Source organism: Belonocnema kinseyi, chromosome 8 (genome assembly GCF_010883055.1).
Source record: "Belonocnema kinseyi isolate 2016_QV_RU_SX_M_011 chromosome 8, B_treatae_v1, whole genome shotgun sequence".
NCBI classification, from domain to species: domain Eukaryota; kingdom Metazoa; phylum Arthropoda; class Insecta; order Hymenoptera; family Cynipidae; genus Belonocnema; species Belonocnema kinseyi.
The window spans coordinates 68,361,970-68,381,595 of NC_046664.1; the positions used below are offsets into that span (position 1 = coordinate 68,361,970).

At 29.4% G+C, this 19,626-nt stretch overlaps 1 protein-coding gene across 5 annotated transcripts in view; it reads right to left on the reverse strand.

Annotated features, from left to right (window-relative positions):
• LOC117177695 (multidrug resistance-associated protein 1) overlaps positions 1-19,626 on the reverse strand; it is a 94,101-nt gene that overhangs the window by 17,253 nt on the left and 57,222 nt on the right. For 2 of the 5 annotated variants that reach the window (XM_033368553.1, XM_033368551.1), the window contains 4 exons: positions 10,728-10,948; positions 3,884-4,064; positions 3,403-3,511; positions 3,163-3,292 (listed from right to left, as the gene is read on the reverse strand). In XM_033368553.1, coding sequence (XP_033224444.1) covers positions 3,163-3,292; positions 3,403-3,511; positions 3,884-4,064; positions 10,728-10,948 — 641 coding nt within the window. Of the gene's footprint in view, positions 1-3,162; positions 3,293-3,402; positions 3,512-3,883; positions 4,065-7,330; positions 7,552-10,727; positions 10,949-16,011; positions 16,233-19,626 lie in introns of all 5 variants that reach the window. The other 3 variants (XM_033368554.1, XM_033368552.1, XM_033368555.1) reach the window with 3 other exon arrangements.

Here is a 19,626-nt window from a genome sequence, read left to right on the forward strand (position 1 = left end):
GGATCGAGCAACTAGCGTTACTACAATTGATCTATTCGGACGAGACGTATTTGCATAATTTCGATTGAACTTCACTTCAGGTAAGTTCGTTTAATCGTACAAGTTTAGAGCATTATTTCTTATACAAAGGGGCAATGGGAAAAATTTGAAAAAATTTATGAGTATAAGGAAAACTGTTGTGAACAAATTGCAGTTGAGAAATAATAAAAATTGTTACTTAAAAGTAAAAAAATTTATAACTATATTATCTTCAGTTCTAATAAAGATATTAAAGCGATACAAACTGCAAACTGTAACGGATAGACTCTGTAATTATTTCAAATCTCCAGGAAGGCTGTGATACTTTTATCTTTTTTATAAAAATCGTGATATTGTTAGACATTTTTTTGGGAAACAAGTGGCAGAAAGCAGCCCGGATCCTTTTTTTTTACTGCCGACCGCTCATGCCTTTTTTCGACCATAGGTTCTGAATCCTTGGGTGGCACCTGGCACGTCCTTGGCAGCAAAGAAAGGGTCAGGGCTGCTTTCTAGCACTTATTTTCCAACAACAGAAAAATGTCTTACTGAACACTGTTAAAAAAATCTTTGGAAATTCCTTGAAACTTTTTAGGGCCTTCGAAAATGTCTTGGAACCTTCTGAAATGCCCTAAAATATTTCAAAGCTTTTTTAAAAGTCCATTAAATCTTCTGGAAACACTTAATATTTATTAAAGCACTTGAAAATTTCTTGGCATTTTTAACAATATCTTAAAATCTTTCAAATTCTTTGGGATCCCATCAAATTATTTAAACCTTTAAAAAATGTATTGGAATCTTTAAAATTACCCTAAAATATTTGTAATGCTTTTTAATACTCTAAAATCCATTGGAAACTCCTTAAGAGTATTTAAAGTTCTTGAAAATTGCGTCGAATTATTAAAAAGTACCCTAAAATCACTTAAATCCTTTAAAATTGCTTCAAATTATTGAAATCCATTACACATTTCTTGGAATATTTTCCAATCAAATATTTCCCTAACCCGCGCCCAGAGTTGCTGTTCTACTTTCTACATTTTTTGGTGTTACTCTGCAAAGTCAACTCAAAGGATCACACAATTAGGAAAGCAAACTCAATATTTTTAATGATTTTAGTAATTTTTTAAACACGCAACTTATTGCACTAGGATTTGATTTTCAATCTCACTGCTTACAAAACACTGGGGGGTTTTTTTTTAATGACGCAATAGCTAAATTCATGCTTTAAGTGCTTATCTGGGAAACAAAATTATTACTATCATTATTATTATTATTATTATTATTATTATAAAGCATTTTCAAATAAAACAAAAAAACAACTAAAACGCTATTTCATACCTTTAAAATGGACCGATAAAGACTTCGAGATTTTCGCATGGAGAAGATACGTTCATTCTACAAGCCCAACCATCACGTGTCAAAGTTTTTTTGTTTCTCATTAAAATAAAAGTGTTATTACTATTTAAAAAAACTTTAACGCGTGACGTTTTCGCTTCTACTGTAAGTTGTATTTCGTGTTTCTTACAATCAAAAATATATTTTTGAACAAGTTAAAAATTCATACAAATTTATTTGCTAAGTAATTTCACTCATCACCCCATTTATGTCATACATTTTAGTTAATATATTGTTTTTATAGAAAACGATTTACGTCGACTGTCTCAGTAAGAAATTGGATAATTTTAAGAGTCTTAACTTGATTAATTTACAATGAAAATGAAAAAATTCCAATTTGGAAATTTAAATCAAATTTCAATTTTCTGCTAAAAGTGACTATAAATTTGAACAGGGTGTCTACTCAAATCCTGGAAAGAAATCTCCTAACAATTCTAAGTTTTTTCATGTATAATTTTTCATAGTAAGGAGCAATTTAACTAATTCGCTTCTTTTTAAACAAACGGCTCATGATATGTATATTTTTCCTGAGTTTATCATAAATAATGGGTTTTTAAATTTCTGGAGTTTCAATTAACATGTTTAATTGAGGAAGCTTTGACAAATTATACTACAAGATATTCTTAAATATATTAGCACCATCGATCAATTAAATAATACAAAAAACATAATTAATCATTTCTTGTATTTGCCTCTAAAGCCAACGAATTAAAATAATTCAAACATTTTTTATTTCTTCTTATACTTAGAATTCAATGCACATTTAGGTGAAATTAATATAGGTACTAAATTCAATTTAAACCACTTAAAATTCCATAACTTTACAAATAAAAATATTGCAATTTCAACAAGATAGATGAATTTTTAATCAAGTAGTTGAATTCTCAACAAAAAAGTTAGACCTGATGAGTTTTCAACCGGAATAGTTGAGTTCTGAACCAAAAAGATAAGTTAAAAAAACTCAGATTTCAACTAAGTAGTTTTATTTTCAACCAAAAAGATGAATTTTCAACTAAAATCATGAATCTTTAACTAGAATAATTTAATTTCCAGCAAAAAGATCAATTTTCAACCCAACCGATTAATTTCTATCAAACAAGTCGAATCTTCAGCTGAAAAAGGTAATTTTCCAACTAAAAATTGAACAGTTGAATTTTTATTTAAGAATATTAAGGTTAACCAAAGAGATGCATTTATAACTAAAATGATGGAATATTCAACTGGAATAGTTAAATTTTGAATTTAAATCAAAGTAATAAAAGAAAAGACAAAATAGTTTGAGTTTTAACTGGAATAATTAAACTTGCAGTAGAAAAAAAATCTGTCACAGAAAATACGAATTTTCAACAAAATAGTTCATTTTTGGACCAAATAATGTCGTAGTTGATATTTTACTCATAAAAGATTTCAATTTTTAATTAAAAACAGTTGAACTTTACCAAAAAATACGACGTTTCAACATGAGTTAAATTTTCAAAAAATAAATAAATAAATTTCAAACAAAAAAAAGCGAATTTTGCATAAAATAGTTGAATACAATAATATAAAGCTATTCCTATACATGCAGACTCATTCTTATTCAATTTCATATTGCAATTAAAAAAATAATAATTAGCATGGTCTCGACAAACTTCCCTGGCAATTCAAGCTTTTTCTAGCTATTAAAAAATTTCCTAAGAATTTCAGGATTTCCAGGTAGGGCAGACACCCTGATTATATATTACTTAAATTACTTGATCAATTAATTCTTACTTGTAAGGCATAGCTGAGCGATAAACCTGCAACTCCTGCTTGTAGCTCGTTTTTGGTGCCAAGTACACAGAAAAGTGCAGCGAAAAAGATAATGAAATTGCCAACCATTTCTAATCTTACAGCTAGCCACCTAAGAAGAAAAAATAATAATATTTATAAAACTAAAACTAAAACTAGTTTAAATAAGCTATTGCATTTTTCCATCGGCTGGATGAATAAATTAAATTCATCTTATCTCACCTATTTGCAATAATACTTGGATAATAGCACACTTGGTTAAAGTCGACTCTCATTTCCGACTCTTTAATGAACCTTTGTTGGACTCCGTAAGCCCTGATTGTTTGAGCACCTATCGAAAAAAAAGTTAATACACACAAATCTCTACAACTAAAAGACTGATTTCCATAATTTTGCACACCAATCCAAAAATATATTAGATTTTTTAAAATACTTCTTTACTTAATAAAGATAAAAAGAAAATATTACATTTAAATTTCGCGCTTCGATGAACAGGCCACGCTTATACGTAACCTACAAATTTGGAAGTTATTTAAGCGCGAAATTTAAATATGCAGGATTTTCTTTGTATCTTTAAAAGAATCATAAACTACTTTAAATAAATAAAACGATATTTTTATTTTTTAGCCTCATTTTATCAGTTCCAAAATTTAGGAAAAAGTCCTATTGATGTTCTTTCGAAGCCAATTTAAATTAAACCTACCAGTGACAGATTCACCGAAATGGGAATATATGGGAGACCTTGAAACCGATTCTAATCGTTTCAACTGACGGGACGTAGCAACATAAAAACGTTGAATGAAGTAATAAATTATTCCCATGGGAGTAATAACAAAAACAAATTCTGGTGTACTGAAGCTGATGACCACTAAGGTGGCGACGACCTGTAAAAATCAAGTATATTTTGAAACCTATTTTACAATGTAATTAATATTTAGGATTCGAACAGATTGCAAAAATTTATGTTTGAAAATTTATCAATTTTTTGCATAAATTCAAAATTATATTTAATTTAAATCTCAATTTAATGCGTCTCAACTTTTGCAACCTTTTGACACTGAAAAATACTAAGCCTATGTAAAAAAAAAACACAAGCAAGGGAACAAAACAAGGCAACAAAATATAATCCCAGAATTCAGAGTTAAGCATATTTCGAGCATCCAGATAAAATCTTAGAAAAAAGATTCATCCTTCTGATTATATTTATATTAAAGATACCATTTTAATGAGAAAGAATCTTATTTCGAAAGCTATCGTTGAATAAAAAAGCAGAAAAATTTAAGCAAAATAATGACAAACATGCTAAGCGTTTAAGATCATTTTGTCTCTAAAGCTGACGTTAAAAAACTTCCAAAGCTTTTATTATAAATTGGAAGATTGCTTTGGCCCACCAACATGTACTGTTAGAAGTGCTGTACAACAGAAAAAAAAACACATAAACAAAAAATACAATTTATATTTAGAGTGAAGATTATCTTCAAGTTTTTTAAAACATTGTTGATTAATTGTCTCTTAGCTTATAGAATAAAAACCAATATAACGGACACAATTATACAATCACCAACATTTGCTACGAATTACAATATGTACAATATTAGAATTAGACGGACAGTTCTTTTTCTTGTTTTATTTTTTCGTTACTTTACGCATCCGAGTGTCTGACTTAAATTACGGTATCTAGAATTGGTGTAATATATTTTTTAAGTTAAAGATACACCAGCTTTTAACCTCCTTCCCTGGCGCACTTTGAAAGTTTCTTCAAAATAATCTATAATTCTACCACCACTACGGAAACAATACGATATAGGAAGTAATCAAGCAAACATAAATTTTAGGACTGTTAAGGGGAATGTGGAGAAATGACGAAATCAAATTGCCACCATCAAGATTCCTAATTTTTATCCAGGAAAGAAATGTTTAATAAACTGAAATTTTAATTAATTAAAAGTTAAATTTAAAGTCTTTAAATTAGAACTAATTTCAAATTGAAAGTGCCATAATTCATTTTTTGAGAAACCAAAAAAATGGAAATTCGAAATCTTAAATTAAAATCATTTAAATTCAATATGTAAATTATTCGACTTCGAGCATTCCTGAATTCAAAATAGAATAATTTTCGAAGCTTTCGATTTGAAAAATTATTATTCAAATTTAAAAGTGTGTAATAAGAAGAAAATAAAGTTTCGGAAATTTTCATAGAAAGGTTTCAATTTTTAAAAAGCTTGATATTAGACTGAAATTAAAAACGTCCAAACGAAAAAGAAATTAATTCCTACCTATTCTTATGTGAAATCTTCGAATTTGATTTCCAAAATCGATTATTTAAAAGCAAATAACATATTTATATTTTACAATGACAGTCGAATATTTAAAAGTGATGAGTTTTGTAAGTTAACAATTTTTAAAACCACTTTAAGTTAATAGTTACAATTTAAAAAGAAAATAGTTAAAAAATATATTTTATGCAGGATCACGCTTAGAAGACTTCAAAATCTTATTAATAAAATTGAAGGCACTGATTTTCAAAACGCTGAAAATTGAGATAATTGATTTGAAATTATTTCAGTTTCAAACGTTTTTAAGTTCAATACAATGAAATTAAAAAATATTTATTTCAAAGTCTTTTATTTTAAAATTCCCGAATTTAGAATCACTAAAATATTTATTTCTAAGGAAAGAAACAACGACTTCAAAATAGTACAATTTTGGCCTTCAAGTTGAAAAGCACCATTTAAAGTAAATCTATGAAAAATTGGGTTTCAAAGCCAGAACAGTCTTTTTTTGGCTTATTTGGAAGCAATTTTTTTTCAAAGTCAAAAAATTGTATAGCAACCAATTGTGAAAACCTCCCAATTTAAACATGATCATTATTTAAGTTATAAAACATCCAAATGTCAATTTGGAATCAGATCCACTTTAATTCATTATTGAAAAAAAATTTTCTTTAGAATTCAATTTTGAATTTACTTGAATTTGTTTTGAATTAGGTTTCAATTAATTTTTAATTACCATCGCTTTAGTTTAATTTTCGTTGAATTCTTTTAAATTGAGTTTAATTTACTTTGAATATTTAATTTCTTTGATTTTTCTTGAATTCAGTAAAATTTTCGCTAGAAACCTTAATTTATAACTTATATTTTATTTTCAGTCTTTGAGTTCAGTTGAATTTACTTAAAAATTTCAAAACTTACAAAAAAGAAAATCAATTGTTGTTACTTTTTAAAATGTATACATTATTTTATTTTACAATTATTCGCAAATGTAATCGCTGGCTTCTAAATTATCCGAAATTTCGTATAATTTTAACTATCTCTTATATCTTATAAATGACTTTTGTATTCATTTGTCAAAACAGAAATATGCAGTAGCTTTATATCCGGATGGTTACATGTTCGAATGTTGTTGCCTGCGCATTTTTCCTTATTTTTTAAATAAAAATGTTTAAGAATCTAATTTCCTTCAATAATCATAGAAAATTATGCAAATAATCATTATGTGAACGGATGTTTTCACGAAAAAACTTACTTTTTAAACTTTATCATGTCTTTTCGCAATCCAATTTATTTTCTATAAATGTTATTAATCTTTTTTATAATATTTTTAATCATGTTTAAAATTATAAATGTAAACGAGTTTTTTTGAAACGAAATATTGTATTTGTCATAAAAACTTGTATTTTGTACATTTCGAAGAAAATATTTCTTTGACGATTCACTGTGTTGTTGGAAAATTCTGATTAAAAATAAAAACATTACGAAAAAAAGTTTTTAAGAAATAAAAAAAGTACAGGCAGCGATCATCGAACGCGCAATCCTCCGGCTACGAGGCCGAAGTGCTACCCGCCTGAACTATCGGCGAAAAAGCACATATGACTGCTTTGGCGAATTAATACTCACGTAATGAGCTTTCATTAAACAAATTACGAATCGTAACTAAAATTCACAATTGACCATCTCGGCTGCTAATTGATTTCTGACACTGGCAATTTGGTTACGTCATTTAATAGTTTAGGTGAGCAAGCTGAAAGAATCTTTTCCTCTTGTTTCTTTCTAGAAAAGAAAATCATCATCATCAGCATAGCAGCATCATCATTATCATCAGCACCATCATCATTATCATCATCATCTGCAAGGGAGGAAGGGAAAATTACCTCGAAGAGACAATAGATGCTATCGGAAATTTGTTGGGGAAGAGAGGTGTCCAGCACATCGACGTCTTTAGCAAACCTGGAGATTATTCGACCTGCAGGTGTCGTATCAAAGAAGGTCAGCGGGACGCGCATCACTCCGTGCAGCATCACAAGGTGCATCTGACGAGCAGCCAGCCAGCAACCCAGCTGTGGTGCCAAATCACAGAAGAAGCTCGAAAACGCTACAACATCAGCCGCGGTGTTATCATTTTTTTCTTCGTCTAATTACAAATTTTTCTTCTTGCCTTACAAGACTTTCAATCCGTAAACACTGAATAAAAAACCTTGTTCTGTTCTTTAATTTAGAGTCAACCACGGAAAATCAGAGTACCTTAGAAGCAAAGAGGATCCCTTAACGAAGATTCCTCCTCAGATTATCAAATCATCAGAAAATCTGATCATCAAACGATCACATCATTAGGCAATCAGATAATCAGAGAATTAGATCACCAAATGGTCAGACAATTATAAATCATCAGATAACAGAAGTTAGAGGATTGTTTTGCTGAAAATTTGTACTCGTGATAAAGGGTGTGAAGTTTGCTGTGGCATGCTACTCATGATGTAAAAGATGCGGAGTGCGTAACAGTAACTACAGAAGGTGGATCGAGAGAGATAGAGAGAGATAATTTAAAATTTAAAGATAGAATTAAAGTGTGGGGAAGCGAGTTAAAAAGGTGAGAGAGCATTTCCAAAGCGCAGGCAAAAACTACAGCTGAACTTAAATGATACTTGTATAATTGTGTCCATGATTGATTCCAATAAACTTAAATCGATTGGCAGACTCTGGTATCGACTCAATTATTGCGTTAGTCGACATAATATCACTCGATATCATCTCACATTACCCCATTTTCATTTCACTCCATTTTATTTAGCTAGCCTGGTTCAAGATCGCAAGTTGAGTTTCCAAGTAATCCAGGGATCACAGCTGTTTAGTAGTTCAATTTTGGGTTAAAAGGGGAGATTAAAACGGGATTGCATTTAAGATTAAAAACTTTTTATATCAGTTTAACACTTCAACACTTTCTACTGATAAAAATGCATCAGAAAAGAATTCATCAAGATCAAAGATTGAAAAGTAAATAAACAGAACTGAAAAATGGTCATGTTTGAATTTAAAAAATTTAATTTTATTAGTATATGTATATTTTGATTATTTATTCTTATCCATTTTTTTCTAGTGAATTCTTTTTGTGCAGAAAACCCTAGCTTTTCTGTTTCCTTAAAATTTACCTTTGTTTTCTAATGTTTTTTTGTTTAACAATTGGAGGCTCTCGGGCGATCAAAACATTTTTTAATGTTAGCTAAAAAAGATTATAGTGTAAAAAACATAATTTACGACATTTATTAATCAAAATTCATATATGTTTGTCGCCGCCTTCAACACTCTTTCATCTACTGCCCTCTTTTACACTTTTTCTCGTTTTTCCACTTAAATTCGAATTGAATTAACAGAATCCGATAAGAAAATCCAACTATTTTCGGTCGAAAAGTCTACTATTATATTTTTGGTTGTGAACTCATCTTTTTCGGTTAACAATTTTATTATTTGGTTGAAAATTTAATAATTTTGTTGAAAATTCAACTAGATACTTTTATAGAAAATTTAACTATTTGGTTAAAAATGAACTTTTTTGTTCAAAATTCATAAATGTCGGTTAAAAAGTCCTATATTTTGTAGAAAACTTGTCTTTTAGGCTTAAAAATTTAACCGTACGGTTGAATATTTTTTTCTAGACTGAAAAACCTTTTCTTGGTAGAAAATTCATCTTTTTTAGTTTGAAAAATTATCTCTGTTAAAAGCGATTTGGTTAGAAATATACCTGATTTTGATGGTGGCTTCGACTATTTTATTGAAAATTTGTCGTTTTTGTATGAATTCAACTGTTTTTAATTTAAAATACAATAAAAATTAGGTTGATAAATCGACCATTACTTTTGTAGACAATTGACCTATTTTGTTGAAAATTCATATTTTTTTATTAAAAATTCAACTATTTTGGTAGACCTTGAAACTGTATTGCAGCATATTAATTTTTTGCGTTAAAAATTCAACAGTTTGGTTGAATTTTTTTTTCCTTCACTAAAAACACTTTTTTGTTTGAAAGATCAACTATTTTGTTTGAAAATGGGTCTATTTCAATAAATGTAAATATTTTTTATTTAAAATAAAAATATTATTAGGTTGAAACATGAAAAGTATTAAAACTGTTTTTTTTATTAAACATTTTGTTGTTGTTCAAGATTCAATTAATTAGTTAAAAGTTGAACTACTTTAATAAAAATTAGTTTTTTTGTTGTTGTTGAAGATTTATCATTATAGTTAAAAATTAATCTCACTGGTTGAAAATAAAGCTATATTTAGTTGAAATTAATTTCTTATGTTAAAAATTAACTTTTCTGTTGAAAATTTATATTTTCGTATTGAAAATTCAACTGTTCTATAGACAATAAGTTTTTTCGCCTTGAAAATTCAACAATTTGGTTTAGATTTTTTTCTTCATTGACTGAAAAATGTTTTTTGTTTGAGAAATAAACTATTTTTGTCAAGTTTTCTTTTTTAGATAATTTCAACTGTTTTCTGTTTAAAACGTATATCTTTTTTGTTTGAAACATCAAAACTATTGCATTTTTCGCTGAGAATTTATCTTTTTTGGTTGAAAATTCAGCTACTTGGTTGAAAATTACCTTTTTATCGAAAACTCGTCTTTCTATGGATTTAACTGTCTTTTTGATTTAAAATACAAATATGTTCTGGTTGAAATATCAAATATTGCATGCTTCATTGAGAAATCACATTTTTCGTTTTAAAATGTAACTAATTAGTTACAAATTGAATTACTTTGTTAAAAATTAATTTTTTACTGAATATTTGATAATGTTAATCCTAACTGGTGTTATTAGTTTTTCTCTATATGGCCTTCAATTAAAAAAAATATATATATATTGAATAAAGATCATGTAAAGCAAAACAACATCAATTAAATTGATTTATCTATTGAGTTTAGTTTCTTGAATGAATCGTTAGCGATTTCTTCGCTATCGAAGATCAGGAAATCCTTGAAATGGGTATCTGCTTTCGATTCTTAAAAAATAAACTGAAAATTCGTTAAAAAGTGATGAAAAGGGAAACGCAAGTCTAAATTATCAATTTCCCGTGTTTTTTGTTCAAATTCAAAGGAATAATTGTGAAAAGGGGGGAAAAGGGAATTAGGTAAAAAAAGGGAACGGACTGTGATCCCTGCAGTCAACAAAGATTGTAAGTATGCAGATTGTATAACCCATTGTTCGGGAACTTAAATTAATTTAATAATTATAGTAGATAGAAAATATCACCCGATTGTAATGAGCTTACCCTAAACAAACAGGGTAACCATTGGGAAAAACTCATCGGAAGTCTCGAATCCATAATATCTACGTCGGCACTGAAACGGCTTAGAATGCGGCCAAGAGGCACGGTGTCGAAGAATGACATTGGGGCGTGCATTACCCTGTGCAATGCCTCAAAAAGCAGTACTACTGCCGATCGCAGGGCGCCAATGTTAACTGACAGCGAAGCACAACAGACACCTATGACTGTAACACACAACTAGTTCTTCACTATTTTTCAAGGTTTTATTGAGTTATTTATCGTTTCTTATAGAATAATCATTTCCTATATTTCTAAAACCAAGTTACATTAAAATACAAACTAAATAGAATATTTATTTTTTAACAATACTGCTTAGTAATTAATAAAACTAAAAAAGATAAATTTTCAATTTATATTTCGCGCCTAAACCGCAGAAAGCCACACTTGAACATAACCTCTAATTATGTATCTCAAGTTGTGACGTCAGATGGCAAGATGTCTGCACGCCGAGGGCTAGAGTTCCTCTAGGGAGAGTTGTGTCACGTTACCCCCTCCACTAGCCGACGCGAAACTGGAATCGGAAATACGTAACGAAGCGCGAAACATTTGAAGTATTCTTAAGAAGAGGTTATAAGTCATTATATATTTTCGTGTAGTGATTGTTTTGAAATATGCTTTTTAATGAATAAATATATAAAGAAAACTTGTTCTTCTGCGCCAACTAAGCTACGTTTGATACTTTCCAGGAAATGGATCAAATATACAGATCATTCCACCCGGTTGTACAAAATTGCTCTTTCGCCTAAGAATTTGTAATCAAACTAAAACAAAGAAAAAAGACATTGAAAACAAATATGATAGCAAAAGCATGGCTATGCATATAACTTACCAATAAGAATTTAGGTTCTTCGAGCTCTAAACTTGAAAGAAAAACGAACTATCTTTTTTTTTAACAGCAATTTGTCTTCCATTATTACTTTTATAGCATAACTTATAAATTTGAAATGTAATTTCAGATAAACGATCGCATGCAGCATGTATTCTCTGTGATATTTATTGTATAATTAAACAAATTTTTATTGAAATATAATTCCAAACAAATCAGCAGTAAAAACTTTTCTACTTTATACATGTAATTTACATTTTGGTTATATCATAAATCCTCTCTGACGTTTTACCTATTGTTTTGAAATGAAGACTTATTTGAAAAAAAAAAATTTTAGGACTAAAAAAACATTACACAAACCTATTGTAAAAAAAGGATTTGTAACCTCATAAAAATACTTCTTTTATTTCTGATTTCTCAACTCTGTTTTGAAAAATATTACTTTAATGTGATCTTTATTTTGGTCTTCTCTATGACTGAATTACATTTATTTTTATTCGAAATAATTTAATCAAAAGGTGCTGAAGAAAAAGCCATAACTTCAAAATTCAATTTCTTTACTTTACCTCACAAACAATAAAATTAGAAATTTTTCCCCATGTTCTGTCTCATTTTAACTTTTTTTTCGTAAAAATTGAAAAACTGTAGTATAAAGTTTGATCTAGCCCATTAATTAATTTATATTGTAAAAATCCATGTAATTAAAAATATTACTTTTTACATTTTAATCATTTTCAATGAACAAATCTAAATAATTATTATTGTTATTCTACTTACTATCTATCAGATGTTACAGCCTTTATCAAACAGTCTTAAATACAGTGAAACTCTTTTATACCGCCGATTTTGGGGCTGACATTGAGTGCGAATTAACTCATTGTAGCTCGCTCCGCTTTTGTTTGTTCACCCTTGACTGCTCGCCAGAGTGACAACCGCAGACCCCGCGGCCCCCGCGCAGTTCCTGTTATACCAACCTACTGCGCGGCTTTAATTCTCGGAATGGCAATAGAAGGGAGGGCTATTGAAGTGTTTCACTCTAATAGTATTTTTTTGAAGTGTGTATGAACAAGATTTTTTACTTTTCAAAAACATTATTTATTATTACACCTACATAATTATTTTTATAATATTTATTTACTATTCTATTAGTGCCTGAACATTAAATTTGACTTGAAAATCGCGCCAATTTCAAAACATCCGATTCCGTTTTCGCGGAACTAATCAAAAGCAGAGTAAGTGGTGACACAACTCTCCCTTGAGGAACTCTAGTCGAGAGCCAAGCAATAATATCTATCACATTAGACGAAACTTTATTTTTTTTAATAACCTGGAAAAAAAATGATTTTTCACCATAAGTTTCTTTGGATAGTATTTTTTATTCTATGAAAGTTGTGCCATTAAATATGAAAATTTTTATAAAAATATAGATTATGTTATTTAATTGAACAGCTCTTGAAAAGTAAAATATATCCAAATAAACTTATGGCCAATAATCATTTCTTTCCAAATTAATAAAAAAAAATTGTTCCATACAATTTGTATTATTGTGTAGCCCTCGGCGTGCAGAGATTTTGGATTTTCTCCACCCAATCGGAAATACTTCATTCAAAAGTGATCAAAATTGGTATTATTATGTTGGGGATCAGATTTTATTCTAACATAACTGTAAAAAATTATTGCTGACCTTAGTGATCAACACGATCAAATATAATAAGTTTCGAAAATTTGGAAACGGCTCTATTTATGTATACCGAAAAAACTCCAGTTACAGAAAACAAATCTCCATAGTTCATAAAAATTTAAGTTGAGTTTCACAAACTTTTGTAAACTTTAAAATAAGTTTATTTATTTTTTAAAATTCGACATTTCAGGCTTCACTCTTTTTAACCTACTCTCGTTTATTTTTATATTTTTTAAGCATTTCCATTTTATCCTTGTTTAAAAAAAACTTTTTCTAGCTTTTTGGTTTGCTTAAATGCGAAGTGAATTAAGAGAACCCAATAAAAATATATAAATATTATTGTTTACAAATTCTTTCTATTTAATTAAAAATTCTACTATTATATTTTTGATTGAAAATTTAATTATTTTGTTGAAAAATAATCTTTTTAGACAGAAAATTCGCCCTTAAAGAATAAAAATGTATCTCATGGTAGAAAAGTCATATCTTTATGATTGAAAGTTAATTATTTTTAATGCAAAAAGTCCACTGTTATATTTTTGTTCAGAATAATTCATTTCTTGTGGTTGAAAATTGAATAACTTGTTTAAAAGTTTAACTACTTTGAAAAAATTCATTTTTTTGTTTAATTGGTTGAAGACTCACCTCTGGTTAAACATTAAACTAGTTTGATGAAAATATACTTTTTTTGTTTAAAATCCATATTCTCAGATTTAATGTTCATCTATTATGTAGTAAATTTCAACAGTTTGGTAGAAACTTCGAATGTTTTGTTAAAAATGATCTTTATTGCTGAAAAATCAAATTTTCGGACTGAAAATTAATTTTTTTTAGATAATTTGCCTTTTTTGCGTGAAAAATTTAACTGTTGTGTTTAAAATGAAATTTTCTTGATGGAATATCATATTTTCGGGTTGAAAATTAAATTGTTTTGCATAAACTTCATATTTTTGGCTCGAAATTTTACAATTTTTTTGTTTTTCTTTTTTGACTAAAAAATGGTTCTTGGTTCCAAATCCAACTATTTTGTTAAAAATCCATTTTCTTTGTTTGAACATTCATCTTTGTATGTTGAAAATTCAATTATTTGGTTAAAAACTCCACTTTTGTTGTTAAAAATTCGTCTCTTTTGCTTGAAATTTCAACTATTTGGGTATAAATGAAACTGTTTGGTTGCATTTTTTTGTAATTGAAAATTCAACTATTTGGTTCAAAATTAAAATTTCTTAAAAAATGAAATTTTTGGTTGATAATATATCTTTGCGGGTATAAACGATAATTTTTTAAACAATTGTTTTTTTGCTGGAAATTCAACTCTTTAGTGAAAAATTCATATTTTTTGTTTGAAAATTAAACTATTTTTTTCAAAAATAATATATTTCGACACGAAGTCTTAGAAATATGACATCTACATTAATTTTGTTCAAAAGAATTTATATCCCTATTGTCGTTCAGAATCAAAGTATTTCCCTTATTTATAGAGGATTTTTGCCTCTGAAGTCTAACATTTAATTATTTTGAATGAAAATATTTATTATGGCTATTGTTGAAATTGCGAAATAAAATTGTGAGAATCTTGCAAACGCTTCAAGTATTATAAAAAACTGGAATTATATAAAATTTCTTCCTGAATGTTTTCGAGACTTGATTTTTTTTTAGATTATTTTGTACATTATGCGGATTATAAGATAAAAATGACATTGACGATTGTTCAAAATCATTGACAGTAATGAGTTTTATTGAAATTCTTTTGACTCAGAAAAAATTTCAGGATATCCATCTATCAATTTCAAATTTTTACAGGGAGATTTTTCTTTCTGAGATTTTAAGTTAGAATTTCTTTTTAGGAAAATTTATTTGTAATATTAGATAAATTATTTTTGTAGATTTTTCGCCTCTAGAGTAATGCCACATATATGCTTGAAATTGATTCCTATTCATTCCTTTGTAAACAAACTCGATTTTAGTTTCCGATAATTATAAATTATAAAAAATGTATTCGAAAATAAGTATTAAAAAGTTGTACAGTTACATAAAATATTACAATAATTTTACGACAATATCGTATAGACGAATAATTTTTTCTTAAAATTAATTTATGAATATTCGAGAATCAGTTCTTAATTATCGAAATCTTTGACAAAAGAATAATTAAAATGACCGGTGTAAATAATTTTTTTCCTATTCTACTAATTGCAATTAGTACCTTTCCACATTATTTAAAAATCGGTTTATTCTCTAAATTTCTACCCAAAAATCGATCCTCTATCTGGACAAATTTTGACAAATACAGTACTAAAATGACAATACAGTTTACTTTCAATACGTTTAAACTCTAATAACATTTTCTCCACTTTTAACCAAGAATCAGCACATTTCCATGTCTTAGATTCCAATAAAAGTTTCTACTATTAATTCTATAACATAAAATAATCAAAAAACACACATTGTTGACTTAACAAGACAATAATTTTTTGGGACAAACAATGTTTGTACACAAATACTAACGAAACTTTTTTTTTGTTAAAAAAAAAAAAAACAATTTTCTCAGGGTATATTCTATAGCACATGTACATATCTACTTAATTCCTTGATGTTTTCAAGAAATTAAAAAAAAAAGAAAAGCACATTTTTTAAGACTCAAAAGCAAGACTTGAGAAAAGATAGCCTGCGCACCTTACAATTTAATATACTAGGTAACGATTTTTCAAAAATCATACCCGGAAAAATCCATCGACCCATTGTTGAAAAATGATCGGTATTCGGTTATCGATAGTATCCACATCTTTACCCAGACGATTAAGGGTGCGACCCACCGGAGTTTGATCGAAAAAAGACATTGGAGCTCGGAAAACGATTTTTATTGCATGCAGAAAAATAATTCGGGATGCTACTACTGCTCCTAATGCAGACGTCGCAGACTTTGCAGAAACCATCAATCCTATAAAATTATAAGTGTCAACAGAAATTATTTAAACATTCCATTAACATTTTCAATCATTTCCCAGCTATACATTTAATTTTTGATACGGTTTTAGAACCAATTTATAAAAAATTAACGTAACGACCACTAATATTTGGATATCTAAAAATTTAGCATTTTTGTATTGTTCACGAAAGTATTATTCACGAAAGTATTATTCACGAAAGTAATCGTCGATCCATACAAACCTCGCACTCACTTTAGTAAAGTGCACTATTATATTTATGGTTAAGAATAAACTTTTTTTGCTGAAACATTTATTAACTTGTTTAAAATTGAATTATTTTATTAAAACTTCAACCAGTTAAAGCAACTCATACTTCTTGGTTGAAAATTCGCATTTTTAGATTAAAAATTCCACTATTTTGTTGAAAATTCATCTTTTTTATTTAAAATGCATCACTTTCTGTAGATATGACACCTTTTTTGGTTAATAAAACTACCGACTGGTTAAAAATTAATCTGTTTTAATTGAAAATGAACTTTTTTGTTGGAAATTCAAATGTTTTTTGTTTTTTCTTGTCTAGAAAAATCGTAGTTCCGGCTCGAAAAATCAACAATTTAGTTGAAAATTAAACTATTTGGTTGAAAATTTATGTATTTTTCTGAAAATTCGTATTTTTTAGAAGAAAATAATTTGTTGTTGTTGTTAAAAATCGCGTATTATAACAAAAAATCGTCTTTGTTGGTTAAAGCCAATTATTTATAATTTTTAATTCATACCTTTTTTTTTTTGTTGAAACATTACATTTTTTATTGAAATTCTTTTTAGGTTGAAAGTTTAAATACTTTCATAAAAGTTCTTTTTTTTTGTTGAAGATTCATCATTTTAGTTGGAAATTCGTTGTTTTTAGATGAAAAAGTAGTTTTCTTAAACAGAAAATGAACTATTTAGTTTACAAAATTAAGAGGTTGAAAAGTTATGTAATTTGTTAAACATTTTCGATTTTAAATAGTGTTTTCAGTGAAAAAATACCCGGAGGTTAGTATAAACGGTATCGAAATCGGGTCCATATCATGTCACATGCGGCAAGTCTCTCTGCGGCAAGTCCCACTTGCGGTATGTCACAACTGCGACATGTCACATCTGTGGCATGTCACCTCTGCGGCATGTCACATCTACGGAATGCCTCGTCTGCGGCATGTCACAACTGCGACATCTCCACAAAGCGGCTTCTCTTCCTCGCGGCATTTCTCACTGTGAAATTGACATTTTTGCGGCATCTCTCACCAGTAAATATTCACCCAGTGGCATCTCTCCCTTCCAAAAAATGTTTGGCGTCCAATTAAAAATGACTGAACTGCGGCAAGCCTCCCGGGACTAATTTTCACATCTGTAGCATCTCCTACCAGCGAAAAGTCTCCCCAGTGGCATCTCTCATCCGTGAAAAAATGTTCAAGTCCACATCAAAGTGGCAAGTCTCTCACGGCTGATTGTCACACCTGCGGCATCTCTCGCCCGCGATAAGACTCACCAGCGGCATCTCCCATTCGGGAAAAGTTTTGCAATCCACATTAAACTGGGAAAAGTGCGGCAAGTCTCCCAGGATTAATTTTCACATTCGCGGCATCTCTCATAAGCGGCAAGTCTCCCCAGCGGCATCTCTCCCCAAAGAAAATTTTGTAAGGACTTCTGAAAATGGCAAAAGTTAGACAAGTCTCCCCAGCGGCAACTCTTTTTCAAGAAAATTTGTTAAGTACTTCCAAAGATGGAAAAACTGCGGCAAGTCTCCCCAGCGGCATCTCTCTCCCAAGACAATTTTTTAAGTATTTCGAAAGATGACAAAACTGCGGCAAGTCTCCCCAGCGGCATCTCTCTCCCAAGAAAATTTTTTAAGGACTTCTTCAAATGGCAAAAGTGCGGCAAGTCTCTCCAGCGGCATCGCTCTCTCAAGAAAATTTGTTAAGTACTTCCAAACATGACAAAAATTCGGCAAGTCTCCCAAGCAGCATCTCTCTCCTAACAAATTTTCTAAGTAGTTTTGAAGATGGCAAAAATGCGGCAAGTCTCCCCAGCAGTTTTTTTTATCTGACTTGCCGCAGTTTTTCATCTTTGGAAGTAGTTAAAAAATTGTATAGGGATAGAGATGCCGCTGGGGAGATTAACTGCAGTTTTACCATCCTTAGAACTAATTAGAAAATTTTCGTAGGGGAAAGATGCCGCTGGAGAGACTTGCCGCACTTTTGCCATTTTTAGAAGTCCTCACAAAATTTTCTTGGGAGAGAGATTCCGCTGGGAGAGTTGCCGCACTTTTGCCATTTTTAGAAGCCCTTACCAAATTTTCTTGGGGGAGGGATGCCGCTGGGGAGACTTGCCGCACTTTTGCCATTTTTAGAAGTCCTTACAAAATTTTATTGGGGGAGAGATGCCGCTGTGGAGACTTGCCGCTGATGAGAAATGCCGCGAATGTGACAATTAATCCTGGGAGACTTGCCGCACTTTTGCCAGTATGTTGCGGATTGCAAAATTTTTCCCAAATGGGAGATGCCGCTGGGGAGTCTTGCCGCGGGCGAGAGAGGCCAATGGTGTGACATGCCGTAGAAGAGACATGCCACAGGTGGGACTTGCCGCTGAGAGACTTGCCGCATGTGACATGATATGGACCCATCGAAATCATAATATTCAAAATACCTATTTCCTGAAATTTATTTTTAAGCGTTTCTAAACATTAGCAATAAACAAATTTAATTATAAAGTTACAAAAAATTTCGTTATTGGGTAGCAAAATAATTACCGGTATCGACAGTAACATTTCTGGGAACGATTTAAATGATTAAGGTTTTATTTTAAAATATTAATTTTACGTTTTGAAGATTTCAAAATATGTCAAAACAGAATCAGGAAGATTTCAAGGCAGTTTTTGGTTACTTTGCAGAATTTTATCAAAATTTTAGGAATAATTCGTATCACTTTAAAAGATATTTAGAAGTTTAAACAAACTTTTTAAACAATATAAAATTTGGAAAGATTTTAAAAAACTGAAGCGAAAATGTATATTTTTTAAATGTTTGAAACAACATTTTAAAGTTTTTCAAATATTTTGAAAGGATTTAAGACAATACAATTTTTTTCTTAAGATTCCTGAGATTAATGAAAGTGATTCAAAAAAAGATTTCCAAAATTGCCGAAACAGAATCCGGGAGATTTTAAGACATGTTTAGGAATAATTAAAGTTAGTCTGAGATATTAAGGAATTTTATCAGTTTTGAAGAGATTAAAAAAAAATTTTAAGCTTTGAAAGATTTCCGAAAATATATATAATATTTCTAAAAAAAATTTCACGCGTCAAAAAGTCCTAAATATCGTTTGAAATTATTTAAATTTGTTCTATAATTTGGTAAGCTCCTATAA